The 23,648-nt window shown below is 42.9% G+C and overlaps 1 protein-coding gene across 8 annotated transcripts in view; it reads right to left on the bottom strand.

Annotated features, from left to right (window-relative positions):
• KIAA0232 (KIAA0232 ortholog) overlaps nucleotides 1–23,314 on the bottom strand; it is a 103,180-nt gene extending 79,866 nt beyond the window's left edge. For 2 of the 8 annotated variants that reach the window (XM_073342577.2, XM_073342578.2), the window contains exon 1: nucleotides 23,087–23,312. Coding sequence is in view for 1 of the 8 variants with exons in the window: in XM_073342576.2 (XP_073198677.1) it covers nucleotides 15,484–15,537 (54 nt within the window). In the remaining 7 variants the exon portion in view is untranslated. Of the gene's footprint in view, nucleotides 1–15,466; nucleotides 15,681–16,734; nucleotides 16,836–22,583; nucleotides 22,687–23,086 lie in introns of those variants that run through there. The other 6 variants (XM_073342576.2, XM_073342571.2, XM_073342580.2 and 3 more) reach the window with 6 other exon arrangements.
• Nucleotides 23,315–23,648: the final 334 nt, after the last annotated feature.

The raw sequence follows: 23,648 nt of genomic DNA, 5'->3' as shown, positions 1-23,648 counted from the left end.
AATAATGCTTACACCATAAACAAGCCTTGCCCTATTACTCATTTCAAAGGCCACTTCTGCAACAAGGCTTCAACCAGAAGTATTGCCATACCATTACAGTCACACAGAAGAGCAAAGCACCTGACCAATCTCAAACAAGAAGGTGAGTTATTCTACTTTCAGAAAGGCATGAAAGAGACTGAAAATTTTTGAAGTCTATGGACAACCAACCCGGGGGCGGGGGGAAGACGACAACATAAAACATATTTAGGCAATAGGACACAGAATCTAAGATAGAGATTATCCATTACAATACAGAAATGCAGCTGCAATAGAAAGTTCCAACATAACTATGAGGGTAAACATGCAGAGTCAAAGGCAATCTGCACTGTTAGCCCATCCATAGGGCTGTACATTTTTGACATGTACTAAGTCCTCTACAAAATGCTCTTATTGGTCTGTACTATCATTATCTGCTTAGCCTCGTGAATTCTCATTACACTCCACCACTGCCAGTGAGCAGAGTAAGGAACTGGAATCCAATATCATTTGTTTCCTAAGTCCAGAACCATATTCTTTATGTGGAGGGTTTTGCACTAGTTATTTATTGCAGAGGAACGATGCGTTTATAACTTAAAGTGTTATAATTATTTGCACTGCAATAGCACCTACAGGCTTCAGGGCCCCATTTGTGCACATAAACAAAACAGTGTGCAATATCTCGAAGTATATGTCTATACCAAAGTTTAAAAAAAAAAAAAGTGTTTTAACTCTTAACTTGGGCTAAAATAGCAGTGAAAATACAGAGATTCTGCTTAACAGCTTGAGTTCAACCTCTGGCTCTAACTTGATCAGCTAACCTAAGCTAAAAAACAAGTTGCTATGTCTTCACTGCTATTTTAACCTGAGATAGTTGGTTTTCAATCCTTTCAAGTAGGATGTTGATAAATCAAAAAAAGTGTTCAGAAAAGAGGCCTGACAAGGATTAAAGCATCAGAAAACATGCCTTATAGTGACAGATTCAAGGAGCTCAATTTGTTTAGTTTAACAAAGATACCTTTTGTCTGCTAGGTTGAAGAGTGTGTCACAAAATCCAATGGCTGGAAGTTGAAGGTAGACAAATTCAGGCTAGCACTGGGGTGTACATTTTGAAGTGAGTATAATTAGCCACTGGAATTTACTAAAGATTGTGGTAGATTTTCCAGCAAGGTCAACTTTAAAATCAAGATTGAAGTTTTTCTAAAATATATGCTCTAGATCAAACTAGATGGTCTAGCAGATAGGCCCTTCTGGCCTTTGAATCTATAAACTTGGGGTAGCTAACCAGAGGTAAGAACTTCCTCTGTTGCATGGGGCCCGAGTCGCTTGCTGGAGGATTCTCTGCTCCTTGAAGTCTTTAAATCATGATTTGAGGACTTCAATAGCTCAGACATAGATGAGAGGTTTATCACAGGAGTGGGTGGGTGAGATTCTGTGGCCTGTGTTGTGCAGGAGGTCAGACTAGATGATCATAATGGTCCCTTCTGACCTTACTATCTATGAACACACACACCCCCACCCACCACTCTCTTTCAGTGAAGACCTACCCAGACAGCTTACAATCTTTGTACAAGACAAGAAATGACAGACAGGAATAGATACAGAGAGCACAAAGCACCTGCAAAACTATTATGATTGGTGTAAGTAGTAGCAGTCACAGAACATTCACTGCTTAGCCATTGTAATTTGCTTTGTAGGCACTGTAACAGAGGTGAGTTTGAGAGCGAGATCTGAAGGGGGATAATGTAGTGGCTTCATGGATTTTTGTAGGAAGCTCCTCCCTTGCATAAGAGGAGACATGGGAGAAAGCACAGAGATGATAGATGAAATGGGAGCACAGAGATGAAATTTGGAAAAGCAATTATTAGGTCTATACAATTCTGAGGCCTTAGAACCCTGCACATGCACAATATAAGATCAAAGCATACCTGATGTGGACTGCATTCACAACAGTCAGCTTCTGGTACCACTGTTTTACTATCCAGCTACTTACTGGACTGAAGGGATCAAACACTTCACAGAACATGTGTCTCTTAATACCTTGCTCTTATAGAATCATAGAATATCAGGGTTGGAAGGGACCTCAGGAGGTCATCTAGTCCAACCCGCTGCTCAAAGCAGGACCAATCCCCAATTTTTGCCCTGATCCCTAAATGGTCCCCTCAAGGATTGAACTCACAACCCTGGGTTTAGCAGGCCAATGCTCAAACCAGTGAGCTATCCCTCCCCCCAATAGAGTGATATTAATCAGTAGATCTGATGAAAGTAGACTTCACAAAGCAGGTAAGCATTATTCTCCCCATTTTACAGATGGGGAAAACAGACACAGATGGGTAACGTGACTCCCAGCGGGCCAGGAGCTGAGACAGAACAAAAACAAGTGTCCTGAGTCCCAGTCCAATGATCCATCTACTACACAACACTGCCTCTCTTAGATATCTAACCCTTGCTTTCACAAATGTTGTGTAGAATACAAGAGGAAGATATGATACCCATATTGCTCACTGCAATACCACATCATCAGCAGGCTACTTCAGCTTGCTTTAAGTTGTCTAAATACATACTCCACAATGACACTGCATCTGCTCAGTCTGTTGCTGAACTATCATCTATCAAGGTCTGCACAGTCAGGATCCAGTTTCATGAGCCAGGAAAGCAGTGGTTTCACAAAAGATTACTGAGAGGATACACACACCATTAATATCAACACACTGCAGTGGGAAGAGTTTTTTATTCTGTCCATGTCTGAAATGTTGAGTTTTTAATATATTTATATCATGTGGAAACCTAGGAATCAGACAGACAACTACCCTTTAAGGGCTTCATTATCAGAGAGAGTACTAGCCTTCTCTGTTAAGCTTGATAGGGCAGGCACAGATTGTCTCAAACAATAGCTCCTGCACAGTTTGAGAGGCCCAATTTTTCATATCCCTCAGTTATTGCAGGCATATTTGTCACCTTCTTCAAACACCCCGCACGTACTGCTAGACACATTTTCAACATATTTTCACCAGTCATGGACTTCCCAACTGCCCGATAACTATCCAGCACTGCCAGCTTCCCCAAGGCAATTTCCCCACTTTTCCATAATTTGCACCCTGAGAACATCAGGATAAGAGCTGAGTGTAGGAATCAGATGTTCACACAGGCTAAAACAATCTCCACTTTTCCCATCCTGTCACAAATAAATACTGCATGTCCACATTCTCATGAACACTTAGGGCTTGTCTATCTGACCCCACAGTGCAGATTACGAGGATGTCAACTGCTGCACGCACTAAAGTATTGTGCTGTAACTGCCTGTATAGCCCCTGCTAGCACAAACTAAAAAGTTATCTAGTTTGCATTAATGTAGTCCCATTTCAAACAAGACTACATTAATGTGAATTAGATATCTTTAGTTCATGCTAGCAGAGTCTACAAAGGGCAGTTACAGTGCAACACTTCAGTGCTTATTGCAAACAACTCACAGCCCCGTAGTCCAGACTGCAGGACTGTGTAGATAAGCCCTCAGTCCCATCTGTACACCTTTGTAATTCTGATCCAGAAGTAAGTCAGTCAACCAGAGACCTTCAAGCAGTCTTTTACTTCCATAAAAGGAGGAAGGGAATGTGTCTCTCACAGATTTCCAGCACGTATTCCACTAATAACGTCTCGTTCTCTGACTCCCCTTACATACACACACAAACTGCCACTTTATGGCCTCCTGAGATCAGAGTCATAGAAGATTAGGGTTGGAAGAGACCTCAGGAGGTCATCCAGTCCAACCCCATGCTCAAAGCAGGACCAAGCCCAGCCAGGGCTTTGTCAAGCCGGGCCTTAAAAACTTCTAAGGATGGAGATTCCACCACCTCCTTAGATAACCCATTCCAGTGCTTCACCCCCTCCTAGTGAAATAGTTATTCCTAATATCCAACCTAGACCTCTCCCACTGCAACTTGAGATCATTGCTTCTTGTTCTGTCATCTGTAATCCCCTTGTCCTTTTCTGCAGAGCTGTCGGTTAGCCAGTCAGTCCCCAGCCTGTAGCAGTGCATGGGATTCTTCCATCCAAAGTGCAGGACTCTCTCTGTACTTGTCCTTGTTGAACCTCATCAGATTTCTTTTGGCCCAATCCTCCAATTTGTCTAGGTCACTCTGGACCCTATCCCTACCCTCCAGCATATCAACCTCTCTCCCCATTTTAGTGTTAACTGCAAACTTGCTGAGGGTGCAATCCATCCCATCATCCAGATCATTAATGAAGATGTTGAACAAAAATCAGCCCCAGGACTGACCCCTGAGGCACTCTGCTTGATACTAGCTGCCATCTAGACATTAAGCCGTTGATCACTACCCGTTGAGCCAGACTATCGAGCCAGCTGTCTATCCACCTTATAGTCCATTCATCTAATCCACACCTCTAACTTGCTGCCAAGAATATTGTGGGAGACTGTATCAAAAGCTTTGCTAAAGTCAAGGTATATCACCTCCACTGCTTTCCCCATATCCACAGAGCCAGTTATCACATCATAGAAAGCAATCAGGTTGGTCAGGCATGACTTGCCCTTGGTAAATCCATTTTGACTGTTCCTGATCACCTTCCTCTCCTCCAAGTGCTTCAGAATGGATTTCTGAGGACCCGCTCCATGATTTTTCTGAAGACTGAGGTAAGGCTGACCAGTCTGTAGTTCCCTGGATTCTCCTTCTTCCCTTTTTTTGAAGATGGGCACGGTATTTGCCTTTTTCCAATTGTCCGGGACCTCTTTCAATCGCCATGAGTTTTCAAAGATAATGGTGAACAGTTCTCCAATCACATAAGCCAACTCCCTCAGCACGCTCGGATGCATTGCATCTGGCCTCATGGACTTGTGCATGTCCAGCTTTTCTAAATAGTCCTTAACCTGTTCTTTCACCACTGAAGGCTGCTCACCCCCTCCCCATATTGTGCTGCCCAGTGCAGCAGTCTGGGAACTGACTTTGTCTGTGAAGACCACGGCAAAAAAAAGCCTAGAGTACTTCAGTTTTTCAGATCTGTCACTAGGTTGCCTCCCCCATTCAGTAAGGGTCCCACACTTTCCCTGGCCACCTTCTTGCTGCTAACATTCCTGTAGAAACCGTTCTTGTTACCCTTCACATCTCTTGCAAGCTGCAACTCCAACTGCGCTTTGGCCTTCCTGATTGCACCCCTTCATGCTCGAGCAAATTTATTATACTCCTCCCTAGTCACGTGTCCAAGTTTTCACTTCTAGTAAGCTTCCTTTTTGCGTTTAAGCTCACTGAAGATTTCTCTGTTAAGCCAAGCTGGTTGCCTGCCATATTTGCTATTCTTTCTGCACATCGGGATGGTTTGTTCCTGAGCCCCCAATAAGACTCCTTTAAAATACAGCCAGCTCTCCTGGACTCCTTTCCCCTTCATATTAGCCTCCCAGCAGATTCTGCCCATCATTTCCCTGAGGGAGTCAAAGTCTGCTTTTCTGAAGTCCAGGATACATATTCTCCTGATCTCCTTTCTTCTTTTGTCAGGATACTGAACATGGCCAGATGTCTGGCAATTAGTTTTCAGGACTTCAAGTAAAGAAATATTTGAGCAAAGAGTAAGCTCTGACAGTTCTTTGTGGAAAGGCTTGGATTGAGTTGGTACACTGTTACCAGGGCTTTGGAGTGGAGTGCGGAGCTGCACGTTTTTCCCTGGAGCTGGAGCACAGAAAATCTTGACTGCTCCAGTTTTTTTTTTTTCCATTTTCAATCCAAAATGAATGATATTTAGCAACAAAAAGTCCTAAAGGTGCCAAAAAGTTTGACTGTATAACAATTGACACTAACATCTACTTTATGTAATATGTCACAGTTATTCTCACTTTGGCCAAAATCAAGATTTAATGTACAGATAGAAAATTACAAAGTTTTTTGGAGATATGTTTTATTAAAGAATCAGATAATCATCCGACATCCAGCAACACTTCAGACTGCTCCCACCCTTGTGCAAAGGTTAGGCGAGTACGTACTTGCGTAAATGAGTTAGATAAGTATGTGTTGATACTTCTTTTGTAAGGGTTGATCAACAAAACGCGCCGAGTGCTGCAATTATGGAAAAGTGTGACGCAAGATGCAACATTTAAGATATCACAAACAGGTATATATTGCAAAAAAAATAATGGTTTATTGATATATTAAGATATCGCAAGAGATATTAACCACTTAGGCTCCTGTTACCGGTACATTTGTTCATTTGTACATGCTCCCATATCACTCTGGCGGACTTACGTATGTCATCTGTTCAACAGTCTTTTGGTAGCATTGTTTATAATTTTAAATTTACTGAAAAGTCGAGTGCAGCAAGCATATAAATATACAGTAAACATTTTTGCATAAATTAGGAGTGATTTTTGTGATATATCCAGAGTGACTGGAAAATGTCCAACACAACTTTGGGGGTGAATCGTTAGGTCATCTGAAGAAAAAACGTTTCTGTGAACATGTCCTAAAATTCTTCCTAAGGGAGCTACAGTCCCCTCAAGGAGGTGATGAAAAGTCAATTTCTGATTAATCTCTCAAAAACGCTATAATATAAAGTAATGAAATTATGTCTGTTTGTGTCTTAGCGTTAGTACGTGCTACCATATTACATTATCCGAAATTATTTAAACCATAGGCGTCCCGAACTGGCAGTTGGGTCATTTTTATTTCATATTTCAAGAAAGGCTGGTTGTCGACTGCCCCGGCTACAAGCGGTAATATGTTCCATAATAATAAATAACCAAAAATTATTAATTTATTACGTTTAAAATTTATGGTTCCAAAGTTGAAAAAGTAATAAGTAAAATTGTATCATTCTAAGCATCTAAGCAGATTAAAATTTTTAAACAGTTTTTTTGAAACTATTATACAAAATAAATTAAGATTACCATTTTAATGCATGTTTTAGCATTAAATCATATTTCAGGGTCGTATCTGTTAAACAGTCAAAGATTTAAAAAATATTAAAGAAAATTGGTCCAGTCCCCCCAGTTCACGACGCCTGTACTTTAAATAATTTTTATTTGAATGATGTATGACAGAATGCTAGAAATAAACTTTAACAAGAAAGCGGATTCAAATTGCAAGCACAGTCCTCTTAGTAAAGAGAGCAAATTTTCGGAAATTTTTTTTTTCCTTCATCAGGCTGGACACATTATACAAGATGATAGAACCTGTTATTTGCTCTATCATCTTGTATAATGTTTCCAGCCTGATGAAGGAAAAAAAAAAATTTCCGAAAATTTGCTCTCTTTACTAAGAGGACTGTGCTTGCAATTTGAATCCGCTTTCTTGTTAAAGTTTATTTTCAACCTTGTAACGTGTAGCCTCGTTACTACCCAACAATTAATGTTGTAGAACAGCAATAGCTTGTACTAACGCTATGGCACATACCAAATTTCATTGATATATCTATATTAAAGTGTTTTTGAGATATTAATTAAAAACCTTGAAAATTTCAAATATTTTTACTGCAAAATTTCATAAGAAAAACTAATTTGTAATTTATAAATAAAAATGTATATTAAAAATCCTTTTTACTTCATTAAAACTGCAAGAAACATGTTAAAATATTAAATATACTTCAATAATAATTTTGTGTAAAAAGAAAATGTGACCATTTTTGTCCAGAAAATCCAAAATAAATTATAATAAAATAAAATTAATTGGTTAAGATATCACAAGCAGGTACATTTTTTAAAAAAAAATATATAACGTAATGCTTTTGTTCATTGCTTTTTGAAGATCATAACAAGAAACATTTGGATGCGGTAGCAGCACAAGAAGATTTGGCCATGGCTTCAAAAAAAAAAAAAAAAAAAATCAAATCTGCCCCCCATGATTGACAGACGATTTATGGAAAAGGATCTCAACGAAGTCTTTACTTTTGAATTTGAAAAGCCCAAATTTGGTCTTTTGGGAAAAGCAAAGAAGAAATTGGCAATGTGCAAGGTGGAAAAGGAAGTGAATGGCAAGCTCAAACCATATAGCTTCAAGACAAGTGAAGCAAGTGCCGTGAAAAGTTTCAACTTCTGGCAGCATGTAAAACGTAACCATCCTGAAAACTATGCGGCTCTGATTACAGAAAAGGACCAGGAAGATAAGGCAAAGAAGAAAGCTGACGTGGCTAAACGACATTCATCTGGCTCTTTGAAAACTCCTGGAGAAAAGATTTTTTTGCTGAGCTTCATCTGAAAAGAAACCCAAAATTGAGCAAACAAAACTTGACTCGTATTTGAAGTCCTCAAAGGTTACAATCACCATGGATGCCAATACTTTCCGTGAAGGGCTGATGGAAATGGTTTGCTTGAGTTCAACACCACTCACTACCTTCAGGCTAAAGAACAAAGGATTCTAAAAAACTGCAGGTGAAATGGGTAGGAAGCTTGGCGTTTCGACAGGGCACGATGCGGTTCATCATTTAGATGTCAGCACAGCTGAGTCTGGTCACGAAGAGCTCAAGAAAGCTTTGGAGCAAAAAACTGTGCTACCTGAAAATGCACGTGGCAACCCATGGAAACGGAAATTTCCTTGCAATTAATGCTCAGTACTACGAAGAAGGAAAAGATAAAGCTGTGGTAAAAACCCTGGACATAAACAACACTGAAGGGTGTCTCAATTCTTTGTACATGAAAAGTCAAGTAAAAGCTATTTTAGAAAAATTTGGGATCAGTGAAATGCAAGTGCTGAGCATCTGTGTTGACAATGCAGCAAACAGGACATGTGCCGTCAAATTTCAACAAGGACAATGAAACCATTTCTACCTCTAAGAACAGGGATGTGGACAGAACTGAAGCTATTTTGCCTGATGAAGGAACTAAAGGAATGGATGAATTTGAACTCCACATGGATGCTGCTGTGCAATGGGTTAATGACCCGAGCATCATACTTCCAACATGGCTTCATGACAACTCAGAAGTCCAACTGAGCAGGTGTGGTATTTGCCAGCTGAAGCGTGTGATCTGGGATGGACTGAACAAAGAACATACAAAGAAATTTCTGGCAAAAATTTGACAAGTCATTGTCAAACTATGAACCCCAAGTATTTGAAGTGTTCTGCTTGATCTACATGGGGTAACTCAATCACTGGATACTGTAACTTGCTGGGGTTCAACATTTGCGATGACTAATCGGCTTCCCATTTTTCAATCTTACTGTGAACAAGTGGCTGCTGCTGGAACAAGAGAACTCAAGTTAACAAAAGCTGAATGGGACGAAGTGAAGAACCTGCAAGACTTCCTGGCAAAGCCAAACCAAACAACCGTGAATCTTCAAGCTGTAGATGTAACCCCAGGAGTTTTAATGAAGGAATGGCGAAAACTGTCAAAATTCTTGCAAGAAAATGGTGGACATATTGCAGAAGGAATTCTAACCTCCATGCAGAAACGCGAAGAGAAGCTTTTTGACAGTATTAATTTCCTTGCTGGAGTTTATGTTGACCCATGGTATCGGATTCTTCTCACCTCAAGGGAAATACCAAAGGAAAAGGAAGAGCTCCTTGATATTGCATGACGACTCGAAAAACAAAGTCTGTTGCTACGTCTGAACTCAGCGAAAGAGGTTGAAGAAAATGAAACACAACAAAAGTAGACATCAACAATCGAATTTGCTGTTTCTGAAAGTTCACATCCTTCAGAAATAGCAAGCTGTTCTCAAACTTCCGCCTCCACTCTGAACTTGTTCGAGCATTCATCCCTGAGACGTCTTCAACCATCACAGAGAAATGGAGATAATTCAAGCATCAATTCTTCAGAAGATGACGCCCTCAAAAAGGAATTGGATAAACAAGACAGACGCCGGCAAGTTTCTGCGATTCGTAATTGTAATGAAGCATTAATTTGAGAGAAACTTTTGGGAAGATTGTGAGGCAATGGAGTCTATTGGTAGGCTAAAAGTTAAGTCTGTTTTTGAGGCCATTCACAGCTACCCACACCACATTCAGGCTGCCTGTAGAATTGCTTTGAGCATGCCAACAACTCAAACTAGTGTAGAGCGACTTTTTTTGGCTTTAAAGTTAATTTTAAATTATTTGCAGCAGACAATGGAAGACTACTTGATTGCTGCAATAATTTTTTACAGAATGAATTATGAATGACTAGTTTGTATCATTGATGACATTTAAATTGTTTTAAAAGTCTGAATAAAAATAATTTTTTCTTTAAAATTACAGTATGCACTTTTTTATTTAGTTAAAAATTAATTTGAGTCGTAGCACGGAGTCGGAGTGGAGCTGGAGCAGTCACTGTTGGTGCCAGTGCTGGAGCGGAGCAATTCAAAAATTTGATTGCTCCAAATCCCTGACCGTTACAACATACTGCCATCTGTCTCAAACTGCTGCTAACTTGTTTTCCAGAATCTCAGCTTTTAAAAAAAAAAAAAAGGCTCTAGTTGTTACAACTGGTGGGGATAGGAGGAAGAGAGGTGGAATTTAAGGACCTGTCTACCCTGGCAATTTACAGCGCCGCAACTTTCTCGCTCAGTGGTGTGAAAACAACACGCCCCTGAGTGCAAGTTTCAGCGCTGTAAAGCACCAGTGTAGACAGTGCACCAGCACTGGTACCTACGCCCCTTGTGAAGGTGGTTTTTTAGAGCACTGGGAGAACTCTCCCCCAGCGCTCTGCCGCGACCACACAAGCCACGTTAAAGCGCTGTCACAGTAGTGCTTTAGCGTTGCCAGTGTCGACTAGCCCTAAGTGTCAACCACCTGTAACTGATAGGCATCTTTTTATAGGTTTCAGAGTAACAGCCATGTTAGTCTGTATTCGCAAAAAGAAAAGGAGTACTTGTGGCACCTTAGAGACTAACCAATTTATTAGAGCATAAGCTTTCGTGAGCTACAGCTCACGAAAGCTTATGCTCTAATAAATTGGTTAGTCTCTAAGGTGCCACAAGTACTCCTTTTCTTTTTGCATCTTTTTATGTGAGTCTGAGGCTATGGCAGGTTTCAGAGTAGCAGCCGTGTTAGTCTTTTCTTTTTGCGAATACAGGAGTACTTGTGGCACCTTAGAGACTGACAAATTTATTTGAGCATAAGCTTTCGTGAGCTACAGCTCACTTCATCGGATGCATTCAGTGGAAAATACAGTGGGGAGATTTATGTACACAGAACATGAAACAATGGGTGTTACCATACACACTGTAACCAGAGTGATCAGGTAAAGTGAGCTATTACCAGCAGGAGTGGGGGGGGGGGGGGACACCTTTTGTAGTGATAATCAAGGTGGGTCATTTCAAGCAGTTGACAAGAATGCCTGAGGAACAGTGGGGGAGGGGGGGAGAATAAACATGGGGAAATAGTTTTACTTTGTGTAATGACCCATCCACTCCCAGTCTTTATTCAGGCCTAAGTTAATTGTATCCAGTTTGCAAATTAATTCCAATTCAGCAGTCTCTCGTTGGAGTCTGTTTTTGAAGTGTTTTTGTTGAAGAATTGCCACTTTTAGGTCTGTAATCGAGTGACCAAAGAGACTGAAGTGCTCTCCGACTGGTTTTTGAATGTTATAATTCTTGACTTGACTATAATTCTGATTTGTGTCCATTTATTCTTTTTTTACATAGAGACTGTCCAGTTTGGCCAATGTACATGGCAGAGGGGCATTGCTGGCACATGACGACTTATCACATTGGTAGATGTGCAGGTGAACAAGCCTCTGATAGCGTGTATGATGTGATTAGGCCCTATGATGGTGTCCCCTAAATAGATGTGGCTATGGCTACACTGGCACTTTACAGCGCTGCAACTTTCTCGCTCAGGGGTGTGAAAACACACCCCCGCCTGAGCACAGCAAGTTACAGCACTGTAAAATGCCAGTGTAAACAGTGCCCCAGGGCTGGGAGCCATGCTCCCAGCGCTCTAAGCTAATCCCCTCGTGGAGGTAGAGTACCAGGAGCGCTGGGAGAGCTCTCTCCCAGCACTGGCGCATGATCACACTTGCACTTCAAAGCGCTGCCGCGGGAGTCCTCCCATGGCAGTGCTTTGAAGTTTAGAGTGTAGCCATGCCCTGAGTGTCTGGAGATCAGCTGTGAAAGGTGGGAACTGCCTGATTCATCCTAGTTAGATCATTTAAGTGTTAACTCAGATGTCCAGTGATGATAATATAAATGTCAACATTGTTATCTATTTCATTCCTCATTTAAGAGAGGAATCACAGGGCTTCCCTACACAGGGAAATTAGCAGCAGAACTATGCCAGTATAAGGGTATGTCTTCACCAGCAATGTTAAAGTGCTGCCTGTGTAGTTGCGGCAACAGCACTGTAAAAAATAAAAATAAAAACAAAATAAAAACAAAACCCCACCCTCACAAGGGTAGTAGCTCTCAGCACTGGTGCACTGTCTACACTGCCACTTTACAATGCTGAAATTTGCAGTGCTCAGGGGGATGTTTTTTCACACCCCTGAGCGAGAAAGTTGCAGTGCTGTAAAGTAGCAGTATAGAGAAGGCCTAAGTTATACCACTTAGTGTTACACAGATAACTTCCACTGCAGACACACTTATTCCAGAAGAGTACCCTTTTCTGGTTTATATTATGTCACTTTGAAAGGCCGTGTCACGTTTGACCTCTGCTTAAGCACTGTTCCAACTCAACATAATTTAGATGCCCTGTGTACACAAAGCAACACAGTTTCCAACAGCCACATTTGAAAGAATGTTACACTGGAGGAGTATTCAAACTGTTCACACACTCTTCAGAAACCAATGTAGTGAGTGCATGAACGTGAGCTTTTTACTTTTCTGTGTACCTTAACTTTTAACTAAACCTTAACTTTTAACTAAAGAGAGTCAGAGGTTAAGGCCAGAAGGAACCACCAGTTCATATAGTCTGACCTCCTTATGTCACAAGCCATCAACACCACTCAGCCCCCATACACTAAACCCAACAACCACAGTTGGACCCAAGTATTACAGCCCATGGGAGACTAAACTATCATGTGCCACAGGGATGGAATAGGAGGCACTGAGATGCACCAACCCCAGAGCCTCCCCTCTCCCACCCACAAAGGCAGGGAATTAAGTGAGATATATCCCAGATAATCCCAGTAAGTGTCCCCACTCTGTGTTGCAAAGGAAGGTGAAATCTGCCCAATGTCACTGCCAATATGACTGGGGCGGGGGGGGAGGAGAGCGTCTTTCCTGACCCCACATATGGCAATCAGTTACACCCTGAGCATATGAGCAATGCCAACCCAACACCATCAAACTCTGTCTAGAATACTCCCACATCAGCATCAACTTCCCTGATGCCAGGATCAGCTTCAGCAACGCAACCCTACAGACAACTATATACAAGAAACCCACGGACCACCACACTTACCTTCACAGTTCCAGTAACCACCCCAGACATGAAGAAATCTGTTGTCTACAACCAGCTATTCAGATATCACAAAATATGCTCTGAGGAGAAAGTTAAAACTGCTTTCATTGAACAAGGACACTCCAGCAGAGAAGTAGATAGCATAATGGAATAGGCTGCTCCAGGATAAAATGCTCCAGGAGAACATGCTTCAATGCAGGGAAGAAAAAAAAACAAAAAACAAAGCAGCGACCATCCACCCTTAATTGTCACCTACCACCCCACAATGGAACCCAGATGGGGTATCATCAAACAATTACAACTCATATTTGATAGGGACTACATTCTGAACATTTTTCCCCCAAGCATTCCCCTCCCAAAAAAAAAAAAAAAAAAAAACACACATCACCACCAAGATGATCCTCAGAAGCAAGCTCCCCACAGACCAGGACACATCAACTCTAAGAGGCACCAGATTCTGCCAGAACAACAGATGCAAAACCTGCAGATATATCTCCAGTAATATGGTCAGCACTCTCCACAACATACCTTTCAAGATCCATGGGTGTTACACAAGCCTATTAACAGGTGGTGTACCTCATCCAGTGCGTCAAAGGCCCCAACAACTATGTGGGTGAAATCAGACAGACAATCACTACGCTCTCGAATGAACTATCAGAAAAAAAAAAAAGATCAAGACAAAAACATCCTATCACCTATGGGAGAACACTTCACAATGTGGTCACTCCATATCTGACCTTTCACTCTTCTTCCTCAAAAGGAAACCATCACACCACCTTCAGAAGACAAACCTAGGAATTTAAATTCATAACTCTGAAAGACTAAAAATCATGGCCTCAAAAGTACGGGAGGGTTATATGCCTCATTACAACAATTTATGACCTACTAACCGTTCTTTGTCCTATGACTATAAAAGTATTAATTGCTCACTTCATTTTAAGTGGTTTCTTGTAACATCTGTCAAGCCCTTATCCTTAATCTAGCCCACCTTGATTTTAGCTGACACATACTGGTTATTTTTTCCAGACCTGAAGAAGAGCTCTGTGAAACTCAAAAGTTTGTCTCGTCCATCAACCAAAGTAGATCTAATAAAATATTACCTCATCCACCTTGTCTCTCCCATTGCCAATTGTATTTTAACTGTGCATTCTTAGCATTTTATTAACATGCTGAGCATTTACATATCACTTCACCAAATGATGACAACAGTGGCAAAAATGGCAGGTCTACATCCCTCAAGAAAAATACTTCTGTTCTTAAAATAAGGTATGTAAGTCACAGCTACTGAACCATGTTACTAAAAATTAGAACTCTGAAGTTTTTCTGGGCATACCTACACTGCAACATAAGCCCAGGGTTAGCAGACCCTGGGTTCGTTAACCTAGGGCTTGAGCGTCTACACTCATCTGTAATCCCAGGTCCCAGTCTGGGGCTCTAGCATCTACACTGCATTAAGCAGGCCCAAGTCCAACCACCCATAACCCAGACTTCCCTGTGCCCTCCCCAAAATGTGCAAAAAGAAAAGGAGTACTTGTGGCACCTTAGAGACTAACCAATTTATTTGAGCATGTCTCTAAGGTGCCACAAGTACTCCTTTTCTTTTTGCGAATACAGACTAACACGGCTGTTACTCTGAAACCCCCAAAATGTGGCCACTCTAGCCCTTTCTTCAAGGCACGGCATAAAAAAATTTGACTGTCCACAAAACATGACTGTCCAGAGGACAAAGAAAGTCAGCCCGAGGGATTGTGGAATAATTTTGGCAGACTCCCAGAGCATGAATCCAGTGGGACTGCATCTATACTTCCAAGCAAGAGGGCTTGAACCCTGGGTTCCATCTCGACTCTGGCTTGGACCATCCACCCCCATGGGGTCCTGGGTCCAAACCCTGGGTTAGCACACTTTGTGCGTTGACGGAAAGGGGTATAAGCCTTGAGCTGGAGTTCAAACTCTGGTCTTATGTTGCAGTCACTGCCCACACATTCCCCCTCAAGCTTATTGTAAGATTATCCTGCTTGCCATATACAGTTGACAAAAGCAGGGCTTCCACTCAAGTATTGAACTGGAAATTAACATTTTCAAGTGACAATGCATTAAAATAATTATGCTGCCCCTTTAAATGATCATTTAACTGAACTCAGTTGATCAGGATACTTTTGGCCAGTGGTCTTCCAACTGGGGTGCGCAAGATGATCCCAGGTGGTGCATGAGATGATCTTAGGGGGTGCGCAGCAACAGGAGCACTGCTGGATGGCACTCAGCCGTTTTGTTTCTTCAGCGGCAGCTCTGCACGTCCACAGCTGGTGTTTTCCTCCAGCGGCACATCTGCGGCTGGTCTTCTGGTCTTCACCCTGGGGGTGTGCGAGCCAAAAAGTTTGGAGACCACTGCTCTAGGCAACTTCACCAGCAGTAGAGCATAGGTATGGCCATGCTACAGCACCACAGCTATAGCACTCAGCTGTGTTTCTCTGGCGCCATAGCTGTAGATGCTTCCTACTTTGACGGAAGGGGTTTTTCTGTCAATGTTATTAATCCACCGCTCTGAGAGGCGGTAGGTAGGCTGACTGAAGAATTATTCTGTCCACATAGCTGCATCTGCCTATGGGGTTAGGTCAACCTAACTACAGGGCTCAGGGTGCAAAATTTTTCAGAGTCCTGAACACCACAGCTAGGTTTATCTAATTTTTGAAGTGTAGACCAACAGGCGCATGTTAGCCACACAACTCAGTATAATTTTCAGCAAAGCAGTTAGACATGCTGCAATAAGATCAAGCACTTTATAATCTTATTTATACTGTCTAATATTACAACCAAATAAGGAGCAAAATGAACTTGCTCCACTCCAGAAGACTGGACAGAGAAGAAAAAAGGGGAACAGGAAGTCATTCAAGAGCAACTTTCAGCTAATTAGGTGACAAACTCCAAATCCTCAAGCAGCATCATGAGGTCACCCAGAAAAGTTTACAATAAAAGATTTTTACAGTACACTACTATATAAATCACAAGGAACAGGGTACAATTTTTTCAGTACTCTAAAACAAATTTATTTGGGCTAGCAATGATATACTTCCACTCAACCATGCAGCCTTTCAGATTTAACACCCAATTATGGCTGTACATAATTGGGTGGGATGCTTCTAGTGCAGTGATTTCCAAACTTTTTTTCTGGTGACCTAGTTGAAGAAAATTGTTGATGCCCGTGACCCAGTGGAACTGGGGATGAGGGGTTTGAGGGTGAGGGATGAGGGGTGGGGCCAGGAATGAGGGGTTCAGGGTGTGGAAGGGGGCTCTGGGCTGGGGGTGCAGGCTCTGGGGTGGGGCCGGGAATGAGGGGTTTGGGGTGCAGGAAGGGGTTCCAGGTTTGGGGGGGCTCAGGGCTGTGGCAAGGATGGGGCACAGACTTACCTCCGACGGTTCCCAGCCAGCAGTGCAGCCAGGGTGCAGAGGCAGGCTTCCCGCCTGTCCTGGCACCGCGCCCTGGAAGCGGCCAGCAGCAGGTCCAGCTCCTAGATGGAGACACACAAGCTCGACTCTCACCAGCAGGCACTGCCCCTCCCTCCCATCGGCCAATGAGAGTGCGGAGCTGGTGCTGGGGGCAAGGGCAGCGCGTGGAGCCCCATGGCCCCCTTGCCTAGAAGCCGGACCCACTGCTGGCCACTTCCGGCACAGCACAGTGTTGGAAAAAGTAGGCACTAGCCTACCTTAGCTGGGCAGCACCACCAAAGGGACTTTTAACGTCCCAGTCAACGGTGCTGACCAGAGCGCCCAGCGCCTTATATGCCGCAACCCAGTACTGGGTCACAACCCACACTTTGAAAAACACTGTTCTAGTGTAAATAGTCTACAAGTTAGGAGGTTCATGGTATCTCATGCTGAAAACAGCAATGAACAATGTGGTTCTAATGCAACAGGCTTACTTTGTGATCTTCAGTTGTATCAGGCAAGACGATAAAATAAATTCTCTCTTCAAGGTCTGGATCCTAAACACATCCCAAAATACTAAACTAATAAAGCTAGGTAACACTTCAAAGCATTAGAATTCTTATTTACATACCATACATTTTAACTACTCCATTCCTACAGATTTCAAATTTCTCTATTTCAAGCAACTGATGACAATTTATAGTGTCAAAAGAGATCACTGGAATTAGTTCCTCATTAAATGACAATAACTACTTTTGATCCGTTTGCTGATTTCTAGCCAAAAGGCTAGCTGAAGTACCAATAAAGGTAGTTTAGGAGTTCTTAAACCAAAAAAAGTACACACACAACAGCTTAAAACCTTAACCTGCTAAGTCAGTTTCATCACTTTACTATTAAAGTGATTAGCTAACATATTAAAAAAATTCACATGCAGAGGTATGCTCATAAGTTTTGACTGGTTCCCTGTATGCTTCACATTACATTTCTATACTGCTTTGACATCAAAATTGTAAAGCATTATATAAACAGCCTCCTCTTCTACAGTCTCCTGTTGCCCACTGATCCATCTCTCACACATCTTCACACCACCTTCCATGGTTTATACGCACAGAACGCCTTCCCTAAACCAGTATGTAAGGCTATTACCCTCTCCTTCAAAACCCCTTGACAAGAGCAACTTCTTCCATGAAACCTACAAGAAATTGGCCAACTAACAACATGTAATATAATACCCGACTCTTATACAGTACTTTTCATCAGTAGATCTCAAAGTGCTTTACAAAGTAAGTCAGTATCAATATCCCCATTTTACAGATGGGGAAATGGAAGTACAGAGGTGCTATCACTTGGCAAAGGAAACCCAGCAGACCATTGACAGCAGGGAGTAGAATCGAGGTCTCTCATGTCTTAGTCCAGTACTCTACTTAATAGGCAACACTGTTTCACGTATAATGTTATAAATTGGAGAGAATAAAACATTAAGTATATAAAAAGTGTATGGTTAGATTTTATCTCGGTTCCAATGTTATTTGTTTTCTTAGATAGTAAGCTCCTTGGGACAGGAGCTGAGTCTTCCTGTGTATATGCATACCGCCTATAAAGTTGTAGGCATTACTGGAACATAAATATTTATTAAAAAAATACTCAAAAAATACACAATTAAGAAAGCAATGACTGCTTCTCCCTTAACGTTGTAGACCAATACGTAAAAGACAAAAATTCAAATGATGCTATATCATTCAGGTTGAAATACACTGTAGCAGTTGTGTACAGGGCCTATGCACCAATTTAAGTCTTCAGCAGGCTATAGTTTAACTACAGTTGTTAGAACTTAAGCAGTGTATGGGGTGTATTACCTACTTTCAAATAAACCATTCTTCCTCCAAAGACTTCAGCAAAGCTGATACTAGAGTGGAGGCAGAGAAGCTGGAATATTAACTGTAGATTAAAATGTAAGAATTCTGGAAGACAGTTCAAGAAGTTTTTAATTTCATAAATTCCGATATTTTTGCCTGAAATTATTTAAGAAATAACTGATAGATTGAAGTTGAGTATTTATAGTAAATTCTGTGACTCCTCCTACAACTTTTAAAAGAAAGCTAGATTTCTAGTTTTAGCTATCGTGAAATAAGAGCTGTCTGACTAAAATGCTTAAACTAGCTTAACAAAACCACAACATATACGATGGACCACTACACCACACATTTAACCCCTAAACATCTACTGCTGATATGCTGAATTCACTTTTGTGAAATCATCTCCTGCAACATAACTTCAAAATAAAATATTGATCATAAATCCTCTTTAAAGTCAGTAACTGTAGGAATAACCTTGCTAGCTGAGGCATTCACCAAACCACCCTACAGTTACTAGGTATTTCTTCCAAAGAACAATTTGCACATCACTTAACAAATGTGATGAATACAGGAAAATAAGATTTTTCCTCAAATTGTTGTCAATTTAAATATAAATTAACATTAAAAAAGAAATTGAACACAGAAATTAAGTATCCATTTAAATCTTTACAATTTTATGTGTAAAGTCTACTTTCCTCTTGATTTGCTGGGGAATTTCAAGAAGTCTGTCTATGATAATAGCTCTACTTGCAAATGATTTATTAGGCCAGACACACTGTTTTATTGACCTAAATGGTGGCTCCAACCACCACTGAACAGTTCAAAAGGGAATATGGTAGAGAGATTACAGTAAGCATTTTCTGAAAGCAATTTGCTTTCCAAGTTCCACAAGTGGTATGGATAACTAGAATATTTCCTATTCCTACTCTTAATGTGCATTTCACTTTACTCTGCATGGTCATTTATTTATTCCTATTACAGTGATATTCATCCATTAGTATAATTACTGTTTCCCTCAGAGGCAGTTTTAAGGACATTATATTGTTCTGTTAGACCACTATAGAATTTATCTTTTCTGTAAACTTTCATGTATTTAAAAAAAAAAAATCAGGTACTAAGTAAAAGTAAACTAGGATAATTTCACTCCCTGTTCTGAGCAAACAGCTACTTTACAAATAAGTATCTTTCAAACACTTAAGAAATTTTTGAATAAGAGTTTTGTTTACAGCCAGATCTTATACTTTTAAAAGCTGTTAATCAACCCCTATATCAATTCCTTTTAACACCCACTATTCTAGACTATAGCCCAATGCCCTCCTTTACTTTTGTTAAATGAAAGGGAGACAAAATTAGTAAGGCTTTGTCTACACTACGCACCTTTTAGCGACCCAGCTATGCCGCTACAGCCGTGCCACGAAAAGGCACATTGCGTAGCCACTGTTTGTTGGCAGGAGAGAGCTCTCCCACCAACAAAAAACTTCCACTCCCAATGAGCAGCAGTAGCTTCGGTGGCAGGAGAGCGCTCTGACCGATGAAGCGCTATTTACACTGGCGCTTTCATTTTTCAGCAGCAAAAATTCTGCCGTTTGGGGTGGGGGAGAGGGTCCACACGCCTGAATGACAAAAGTTTTGTCTTTCAGTTCCCAGTGTAGACAAAGCCTAAATCCTAGTTAAATCTCTAAAAAAAAGGGAAGAGAGCTGGCTCCTGTAGTATACGCCTTAAAACTCTATGAAATTCCAAAAAGATCCAAATCTGCACATTAGATGGTAGGGTGGCTGCTCTTGGTGGCATCATTTTCCTTCCTTTGTCCCACTTCCCACTAAAGCCATGGAGCAAACCACTGCAGGACAATGCTGACCAAATCAGAAATACCTTGTGTGCATTGCCCTTCATGATGTATCCTTGGAATTTCCTTCTTATGAAGAGGGAAAAGATATTGTATTTCCTGCTGCTTCTCTTGAGGTGATCAGACTACCAAGCCAGCAGATCTCAAAGCAGACATAGGAGTACTTGTGGCACCTTAGAGACTAACCAATTTATTTGAGCATAAGCTTTCATGAGCTACAGCTCACTTCATCGGATGCATCTGTAGCTCACGAAAGCTTATGCTCAAATAAAGTGGTTAGTCTCTAAGGTGCCACAAGTACTCCTTTACTTTTTGTGAATACAGACTAACACGGCTGTTACTCTGAAACCTGTCAAAGCAGGGATAGTTCTTTAACATTCCTACTGCATCATCCAAAAACCCTTTCCTCCTCCACTGATTCTAGACATCAACCTGCTGATGAGCAACAGGCAGTCAGAAATCCTACCCTGCAAATTCAAGTCTGCAGATTCTCACTCTAATGTTTGATCTCAGACAATGTGAAGTGTACTATAAATGCATGGCGGTGTTGCACAGTTATTTTATTAAAATTGTTCACCACCTCCATTCTACCTGAAGGATTTTTCACTTCATATATTACACATTATTTATTTATTAGCCTTTTCTGTACAACACTATGTTAACAGTCTGTTCTATTTACAGCACAAACATGTGGCAGGTGCATAAACTGGTACCATTTAAAATTTCAAGGGACACTATTAGATTACATGTCATTTTAAAAGATAAGAGACTTCCTTATTTTATTACAAAGAATTTCTCAATTTTGACTAGAAACTAAGTCTACAGTCTATTTTCAGATTCTCCTACATTAGCACAAAACTTCTATTCTTCAGTGAAATATGTATTTTACAAAAAACTGTCCATGGAATCATGATGGGTTAAGCTTTTACATATCTATAATCTGACGCCGAGTTTAACCCTAGAAATGTCCACCCCAACGTCCCCAACCAGTAATACTACCTCTTTATAAAAGTAATGTATAGAATATGGTGGAAGACCAAAGGCAGAAGAAGTTGCCTTTACAACACTTTTCTGGTATAAAAAAAACCACACTCACAACGACAGTAACCTTTAATCTTTAATTCTGCCAACTGTAGGCCAAATCCTTTAACATACAATATTAAAACATAGGATAGGATAGTTTGCTTGCCCTTATTAAAAGAGCAGAATCAGCCCTCTTCAAATGAGTAGAGATACAGACAATGAGCATTTGAAACTAACTAAAACAAGAGATAGTAAAAGCAGATTAAATACATGATTTTAAAACAGTAAAGACTGGGGAGGAGATAGAAGCGAGGCCGACTTTCCTGAAATGAAGTGTCAGTTTGTGCCACTTCTGCATTCAGCCGTAACCTTCGCCAAACCTTGTACCCCTGCCTCTCCGCCCATGGCCTGTGAGAGGCTGCAGCACTTTAGAGCCCGCCCAGATGGAGAACAGTTCAGTTACCATAGGACATAACTCCCCATCAATCTCCCGCCATCGTAGCTCCTCCTCTTTAAACAGCAGCAGCCCCCAGCCCCAACCTCCTCTATCCGCCTTTTCCTTCAATAGGCCCCTAAAGGACAATGCTGTTGGAAGAAAGACACACTTGAGTGTCCGACCAAGTCTGCCCTTAGCGCAAGCCTTACACATTGTACGTTAGATAGCGAGTATTTCATCGTGCCCTCATTACTAGCGTTTAGACCGATCACACAGCTTCTCCCGATAGGGCAGCACCAGCCGCCGCCTACGTCTTGCACAGTAACTCGCAGGAGAAAAGGTCACGGAGTGAACCCCATCTATTCACGATCTGGGCCTGGTGGCCGCCGCCACATACAAGCCGGGCAGGGCCTGCTTATCTTAATCAAAAGCTTGGGGCGTTGAATACTCCCGAGGCAAAATCCCACGTTTCTACCCGCTGCGCCTAGATGACATCGGGACAGCGGCGCGGGCCAGGGAAGCGCACGGATGGCCGCTGCCCCCTGCTAGCGTCTGGGCCCGAGGAAATCAGAGCGGAGGGAGGCAACGCTTGAGGCCCCTACACAAAGCTCCCGACCCCGGGACAGGCCGTCCTCCCCTCCCCTGAGCCCCATGCCCAGCCCCGCGTACCTGCCACGGTGAGCCCGGAGACGCCGAGGGCCGGGGAGGAATCACCTCCCAGGCAGAGTCCGCGCTCGGGCCAGGGAACCCCGGACGGGCCCCCCAGCCCCGCCCCCGAGCCCTCCCTCCTAACCGGCCTCTCGCCAGCCCCTCTCGCCAGCCCCTCCCGCCCCTCCCCTTGCGCGCTGGGCCTCCCGGTCCCGCTCCTGCAGACAGGCTCCGGGCAGCGTGGAGCTGGGAGCCCTGCGCCGGAATCCCCGCCCGAGCCGCTGAAGGACATGAACCTGCCCGGCACCCCCACAGCTCCCATCCGGGTGCGCCAAGAGCAGCGAGCCGGCTCAGGCCTCGCCAGCCCCGGGTCTTTCCCGCCGCCCACCCGGACCATCTCGGGACACCGGACCCGCCAGCCTCGCCCTCAGCGGGGGGCCCTACCTTCCCCTTCTCGCCCGGGTCCCTGAGGCCGGCCCGCCCTGTAACTGCCCCTCCACCCGAGCCCGCTGGCGGCTAGTTACCTGCCGTGGCGGTGGAGGCGCACAGCGGGGCCCGAGGGCCTCTAGCAGCCGGAGGAGGCGGCGGCGGCGGACTCCGTCCCGCTGCTGCCGTCCCCGAGTGAGGCGGGCGGGACGGAGCTGGGACCTGCCCTGGGAGGCGTTACGTAAACCGGCGGCGGCTCCCAGCGCCACGGGGAGGGAGGGAGGAGGGCCGGCAGCTCCGTCACCCGGCAACAGGACTCAGCGCCCCGGCGGACGGAGCCAGCGGCTCCGCCCCGTATCCTTCCGCCCAGAGGGCGACCCGCCAGACCGCCCCGCCGTGTTGCGCAATATAGCCCAGGGCAAAATGGCGCGGGCGGCCTGGAGGGCCGGCGCGCAGACAGGTGTTCTCCAATCCCTCCCCCTCCGGGTGTCTGTCTGTCTCAGCGCAGCTGGCTTTGTCTGGCTGAGGTGATTCGCAGCCCCACCATCTCCTCATTTGTTAGCATAATGGTGTAGTTATAGTGACCCTTGTGTTGAGTGTTAATTCTGAAGCCTAACGACAGCGATCACTCTGTATTTCTTTGCTGGTCAAAGCACCTGA

This window comes from Lepidochelys kempii, chromosome 4, assembly GCF_965140285.1.
Source record: "Lepidochelys kempii isolate rLepKem1 chromosome 4, rLepKem1.hap1, whole genome shotgun sequence".
Classification (NCBI taxonomy): domain Eukaryota; kingdom Metazoa; phylum Chordata; order Testudines; family Cheloniidae; genus Lepidochelys; species Lepidochelys kempii.
Note: the sequence above shows the minus strand (reverse complement) of the source record. Positions and strands in the feature narration are given on the sequence as shown.